General features: G+C 32.7%; 1 protein-coding gene across 1 annotated transcript in view; it reads right to left on the bottom strand.

The window, feature by feature from the left end:
- Nucleotides 1–1,015: 1,015 nt before the first annotated feature.
- LOC134612243 (bone morphogenetic protein 2-like) overlaps nucleotides 1,016–7,345 on the bottom strand; it is a 30,168-nt gene continuing 23,838 nt past the window's right edge. Inside the window, exons 4-8 of the mRNA XM_063456591.1 lie at nucleotides 6,246–6,656; nucleotides 5,607–5,749; nucleotides 4,727–4,849; nucleotides 3,944–4,136; nucleotides 1,016–1,422 (exon numbers count right to left, since the gene is read on the bottom strand). Of these exons, the coding sequence (XP_063312661.1) occupies nucleotides 1,016–1,422; nucleotides 3,944–4,136; nucleotides 4,727–4,849; nucleotides 5,607–5,749; nucleotides 6,246–6,656 (1,277 nt within the window). The remainder of the gene's footprint in view (nucleotides 1,423–3,943; nucleotides 4,137–4,726; nucleotides 4,850–5,606; nucleotides 5,750–6,245; nucleotides 6,657–7,345) is intronic.

The following is a 7,345-nucleotide window of genomic DNA, read 5'->3' as shown; positions in this document are numbered from 1 at the left end:
TATGGAAAGTTCCTTTAACTACTCAGATAGTAAATCTATTGACTAATTAGCCGAACTTGAAGAATATTTGCTGTTTCTGAGGCTAATACATCTAGCTTATATTATTTTTTGTCTTTAAAATGCATAGCTGGTTTCTGTTCTTATGTAATGAAGGCCACAGTTCGGTCAACAATATGTTCTTTTACTTTTTTTTTTAAATATATGGAGATTTTTATTAAAATTGTGATACATTTACAGATTTACAAGTGTATCTATATATATATATATTCACAATCTAGTTATGTACATATGATACAAACATAATTGAGATTATATGTAAAGTAAGAAAACATGTTATATGCAAATTACCCTGTTGGATGTCCACTGTTAACACAGCTAGGTATGCAATAATAGAGGTTAATTTACATTTAATAAGTATTGCTACTTCACCATTCTTTTTTTAGTATCATAAAAATTATACAACTTTTTTTTTTTTTTTTTTATATCAGTGGTGACGATATAAAGATCTAGGTCATCCTTAATAAATGATTTCACATTTTCTTTAAACATTATTACTTCTATGTATTTATTGTTGTTGTTGTTGTTTTTTTATGTGTTATATCCAGCAGCAAGGCAGTGAATTTATCTGTGCATTCTTGGCAAAAAAAAAAAATTGGTACAATAAAAAAATACAATAAAATTTTTATTCTTTCAGCATCACATTGGCCACACAGTGGCAATTAATTATACAAATAAATATCAGTGATGTTATATATATATATGAAACATGAACATCCTTATTTGAAAAACAATCTGTACAATATAATTTAAGAACATCTATGGTTTAATACCAACTTTTGGAACTTCAAATCTGCGGCTTGCGAATTAAATTGTGTGACATCAGTTGGGTTTTAGCTATCTACAAAGTACGGAATGTCCCCACGCAAAGTCCAACATATCTCTGCACACCAGCAGATAGCTCTGTCTGAGCTTGTGTATACAGTACGTTTAAACAGTCTTGTCTCCATAAAATTCATTAATGGCATCCACAACTGCCAGCAACCATGTCATCATATTGTTTCAGTACAACGTTTTCTTCATCATCAAAATACAATAGGTTTATGGAGAAAAGTTTGTCGGGCACACAACACGGGCTACTGACCCCTTTTGTTAGTCTGAGTGCATTAATAATAGACTGTACTGTAGCATGATTGGTGGGCTTCATGTTCTGACCTAGAGGAAATGGGCAAGATCCCTTGCAGTGGTAAGCATTGTAACCTCTCGGAGATATAATCCACCCAGACCAGCCAATTTCTTCAAAGTCTACGTGCAGTGGATGCCTTTGGCATGGCAAATGCCCATCTTCTGATAACGATCTACCAATCCGTGTTCTGTTGAGCGGTATATTAGGCTCATTGGGTATTGCCATTACATCATCATCAACTGGAAAGGACAGATAAATAGATTTATGAGAACATTCAAAAGAGAAAGCATTTATTGAACTATAAAATCAATTTTCTTGTGTAAAACAGTTTATGATGCTAAATAACATCTATTATATGGAATTTTAATAATATAATAATAGATGTTTTTAGAAGGTAATTTCATATTTCAGTAAACACCGTTCTAAATCTTGTTTTAAGTCTCCTATACACTTGTGTGTTAGAGGCTTCCCCATACGCATACAGTAGATTGTCAATAATGCAACCATGTACTTTATATTCAAATAAGTGGGTTATGCATACTCAGTCTTTCCTGCAAAAAATCGAAAAGTAATATGATCCAAATGTCTATATATGAAGTAAATGTGGGCTCGGGTACTATGTACTTTTACAGATAAACTACTAGTAGGTTGACTAATTAATAAAATAAAATATGGATCTAAAATTACATGAGACTTATAGTGTGATCAATGGGTAAGTGATCGTCTAATGTAAAATATATCTGTAAAAGTTTTTTTTACATGTACATTCCAAATTGAGCTTTTTTAGTTTTTTAAGGAAAAGTCTGATACATATGCATGGAAGTCGGGAGTCTATAAAATAATAAATAAATACCTCCTCTATTTATTGTGCTACTGTTCAACATAACAAACAATTTATAGGTGCTTTGAGATTTCAAATCTTACTATCTTTCTGATGCTAGTTTGCAGGGCCGGACTGGCCCACCGGTAAAGCGGGAAATTTCCCGGTGGGTCGCGACACACAGACAGCTCTAATTATCAGGCTAATGTAATTTAAGTATTTTCCCCTCGGACTGTGCCAGCCTGTTGCAGTCCGAGTGGAGTAAAGAGGGAGGAGTTTGGGGCTGGTGCAGCCGGAGGGAGATCTGTCAGTCTCCCTTTCAAATTTACATAAATTCCAAATGCCCTGCCTCTGCATGCACGCCCTGCCTCCTGAACATAAGTCCCACCTCCCGCACACAAAATCCGCCCCCACGTACATTGCTGACCTTACAGGAAGGAAGATGCCACAAAATGGCAACTTCATCTGGCAGTGCCAGGTAAGCTTCAGCCATGACAGTGATTGTGTGTGTGTCCTGCTAGTGAGTGAACGTGTGAGTGTGTGTGTGTCCCTGCTAGTGAGTGAGCTTATGTGTGTGTGTGCCTATTAGTGAGTGTGTGTGTGTGTGTGTGCCTGCTAGTGAGTGCGCTTGTGTGTGTCTACTGTGAGTGAACTTGTGTGTGTGTGCCTATTAGTGAGTGAGCTTGTGTTTGTCAGTGATCTTGTCTGTAGAAAGCATGTGTTTATCAGTGAGCGTTTCCGTAGTGAGCATGTGTGTGAGCTTGTCTGTAGTGAGCATGTGTGTGTGTGTAACAGTGAGCTGGTCTGTAGTAAGCTTGTGTGTGTCACAGTTTGTCTGTACTACGTTTGTGTGTGTATACCAATAAGCTTGTCTGTGCATGTCAGGGAGAGTGTCTGTCAGTGAGCCTATTTGTGTTCATCTGTGAGCTTGTGTTTTTATTTCAATGAGCTTATGTATGTCGGTGAGATTGTTTGTCTATGAAGCTGTGTATCAATGTGCTTGTGTGTGTCAGTGAGAGTATCTGCATGTGAGTATGCTTACTGTATAATTAAATGTTTTACTCTGAAAGGACCAATATTTTATATAACAAAAACAAATATATATATATATATATATATATATAACATACGCTTATTCACTAAACAATGATTTCAAATCTCGCATATTGTAATAGTTTTATTTAAAAACAACTCAATGGGGGTTTAGTTACATTATATGATTATGTATTGCATAAGCCTGCCACAACGTCAATGTACCCCATTCTTGGCAGGTCCTCCTCTAGCAGCCTATTGACTGCCCTTATAGGCTGCTAGAGTAGGAACTTCCAAGAATGGGGTACATTGACCTTGTGGCAGGCTTATGCAATATATGCTCATATAATGTAACTAAACCCCCATTATTTTTTGCCTACGTGAGGTGCTTTTAAATAAAACTATTACAATCTGTGAGATTTGAAATCATTGTTTAGTGAATAAGTGGGTGCACTGGATTGTGTACTTTGTATGTTGTATATATTGGCCTCAGCAACACCATATAATGTATGCATGTTCATTTGAGTGCAGCGCTCTTGGTTTCATAAATATATATATATATATATATATGTATATATATATATATATATATATATTAACCAATAATATGTAAGGCTATGTCTTGCCACCCCAGATGATTGAGTAATATAGAAACACTATATATATATATATATCTTGTGTGTGTCATAATATACATATATATTATGTGTTTATATATCACAATCATCTGGGGTGGCAAGACATAGCCTTATATATTACATGTGACAATGACTTATGGGGCTGGCAATGATTTTTTTTCCATGAATAACAGAACCGTTAATAGATCTAATCAAAAAAATGACATTATATACCTCGAAAGAAAAATCTAATGACCTAAGTTAATGAATAAAAATAAATACAAATAATACCTTGTAGCTTGCCCAAAGAGGCAACACCTCTTCTTCCATCATCAGTAAATAGTACAAGCATTGGCTGTTTGCTTTCATGGTGGTCTTTTCCGGATGCAAAGCGGATTATGTTTGTGTCTAATTTTTGCATTCCAATATTGCGGACAATTACTAGCAGACCTTTATTGTTTGCTTCATCATTCCAAGCCCGAACCTAGGCAAATATATACACATATTATGCACATATAATACAGTATTGCAAATATTAACTGTTTCAGGTCCCAGTTTAATATTTTTGGATAATCTTTTGAAATTATTTCATATTTTGAAAAATATTTCAATAGTTTCATTTTTTTATATATATATTTTTTGACATATTTATATATAATTTCTATAAATTATATATTTTTGATATTTTTATATTTGGGGGAAAAAAAATATTGTAAAAGCTTATCCAAAAAATATTAATTTGAGGCGTGTATTTGTAATGATAATCAACCCTAATGATTAAATTAGAAGAAAAAAAAACAAATACAGCAATCAATAATACCCAACTATGGATCATTAGAACATTTTAGCAGAAGGAAAGTAAAAGTAGATATAGAAATGTATGTTTGTATATAGTGCTGTTAACTTTGTTAAATGCTAATAACATGATCTGGTGGTATAGTGGAGGAAATAAGCATTATATTGCCTTTAACAAGTTTGCATTTTGTATTCTACAAAGATGTAAAGACAGACAAAAACACAGTGGCTCTTTGTACTTAATGCAAATTATCCTTACTAATACATTGTAATACTTACAGCTTGGGTGATTGTAAGAACCTCCCAGCCTGAAGAATGGATAGGAACAAGTTTGGAGGAGAGAAGTTTTCTTCCTTGTGGCAACTGCATTTTCTGTTTATCTAATATTAAGTAAACATTTACCTGCCAGGGAGAGAATTAATATAATATGAAAATACCAATTATTACAGCTAGAATATTTAAATATTAATAAGACATCCAAGACAAGGAGTTGCTGACTAAAGTATGAATTGTTGTTGCGTCACTGTGAATTTCAAATATAGTAAAAGCAAACCTGAAAACATAGCTGATTTTTTTTTTCCAGGTTGGCTCTTTTGGTCTAAAATTTGAATTTCACTTTGAATTCCCAAATATTTTAGAAATATTTCATTTTTTTTTTTAATAAACTTTTTTTTCAAAATATAAAAATATCAAAAATATAAAACGTTAAAAAATGTCAATAAAAAAATATTAAAATATTTTAAAAAAAATATTTAACTATTTAAAAATGCATCTAAAAATATTAAATAATTTGAAAAATGTATTCAAAAATATTAATTTGAGGCCAAAATTATGTATTATAAAAAACTTTAAACTATTAGTGAAATATAGCATATTAATAATATTTAGCTATCTGTCCATCCTCGATAGAAAACATATTTTTGTAAGGGTTCTCCTCTAATGTTTCATAACCTTTTGGACCATGCAGTACTTTTTTATGAAACAGTTTCATCGTAGGTAAAGGTATAATTATGCTTAGAATATTAGTAAGTGTGTTCTCTACATATTTTAATTCTAACAATCATATTTACAAAGTTTTTGTGGGATATTTTTACATATTCTGTTTCTAGCAATTCTATTGGGGTTTTTAATTTTTCCTTATTAAATAAGCAATTCTTACCTGACAGAAATGATGCCTTTTAAAATAAGCAAGCTCTGACGGTCTTGGCTTTAGCTTAAAAAGATGCAGTTCCGCTGTGAGAATTTTTTCACTCTTACTCACAGTTGAGAGGTTGAACAGGAAGTACATCTGGTCACTGTGAACTGAAAGTAATTTTAGAATTAGAAATAATTTAAGCAATAAAAAGTCAATAATATCACCAATATTAAAAAAAATGTATACGTACAGAATCTCCAACGAATGATTACAAAGTAATTTAAAATATAACACAAACTTGATTATCGGATGCGAAAAAAGATGTTTCTCCAACTAAATGCTACATCAATATTATTACAGACTATTTCAAGCCACCTTCATTCCATAAAAAATAAGGTTATTTTCCATAGAATGGTACTTGAAACCCATCCCTCAACTTTACATGAAATTCGTGACAAATCTAGAGACACAAATAAATTCTACAGAAATCTAATAGTTTAATTTAAAAATGTAAATATGACTTCCAAAAAAAACAAAACATTTGTCAAAAAGAAAAATGTATTTCATAGGGTTTATAACATTTTATATTTAATTCTAATTAAAGAAAAAAAAAAGCAAACTAGATAATAACTGATTTCTGGTTTGTAAAGTATTGTTACTCACTTTTATCAAAAATACTCCGGACTGTGTTCCCCTCCAGAAGATCTGGATCCTTGGTAACTCCATCTTCATCAGCTACAGTGTTGTATAGGTCGACCATATACTGAGGGGGTTGCTTCACATTGTGCAGAGAATGTGGCGGCTCATCAATGCCAAAAACTTCCAAAAGTCTCTTTATGGCCACAGATCTGACATTCTCTGGATCCTCTAGTGAAAGAGCATTTTCCTCCACACTGGTAGTTGGTCTGGAAGTGCATCCTTGCACCAATATAATCAGGAACACCAAACTCAACATCTTCATGTGGACAGTTTCTTCAAGATGAAACTCTTGCAAGCTTAAACTGTTTGAATGGCCCACACTCTGCTGAACTGCATTATTTATAACTAGGCTGGAAGGAAGCTGCCCTTTAAGCTCTGAAACAAGATAGAATTAAGTCAAGTATGCAAAACAGCAATCAGTAAATGTAAAGAAAGCTAATTGCAGTGCTAACAAGGTGTGAAACAAGAGTACCCAATTTTCTGGCAGCAATTATCCTACGGTACACAGTTTATGTGAAACTGGAAGCTCTTCTCCTGTGTGTACATTCCTTATTTTACAACAAAATCATGAGGTTTGTATAGAGAGAATAAGACAGGATTTAAACAGCTGGAGAGGATTGGTTTGTTTATCATTTTCTGAAGTAAATGTGAAATTATTCTATTGTAACCAGTTGAATGAAGCCCGTTTGCTCTCCCCAGGAGACTAACTTCCTTCTAATGAATTTATTAATGGGAGCAAACAAGGGATCATTGACTTGCATGAATTAAATTCAGTTAAGCAAATAGGTGGCGAAGCTAAGGTGGCCTAAGATTTTATCTAAGTAGATCTCCTACAAATTAGCCAGAGTAGCTTAATGTTATTTAAAATACACACGTACTTAAATGTACTAACTTTGATTAGACTTGTTAATGGCTAAGATGAACTAAAATAAACATTTATTTATTTGTCCCACCTGAAGAAGAATATATTGTTTAATTTATATTAAACTCTATTATTTATATTAAACTCTATATTAAAGTCTATTAAAAAATTACATATTAACGTTTCAGATATTTTGCAAAAC

The sequence above is a fragment of the Pelobates fuscus genome, chromosome 5 (genome assembly GCF_036172605.1).
Source record: "Pelobates fuscus isolate aPelFus1 chromosome 5, aPelFus1.pri, whole genome shotgun sequence".
In the NCBI taxonomy this organism is placed as follows: Eukaryota; Metazoa; Chordata; class Amphibia; order Anura; family Pelobatidae; genus Pelobates; species Pelobates fuscus.
This window is presented reverse-complemented; position numbering and strand designations above follow the sequence as displayed.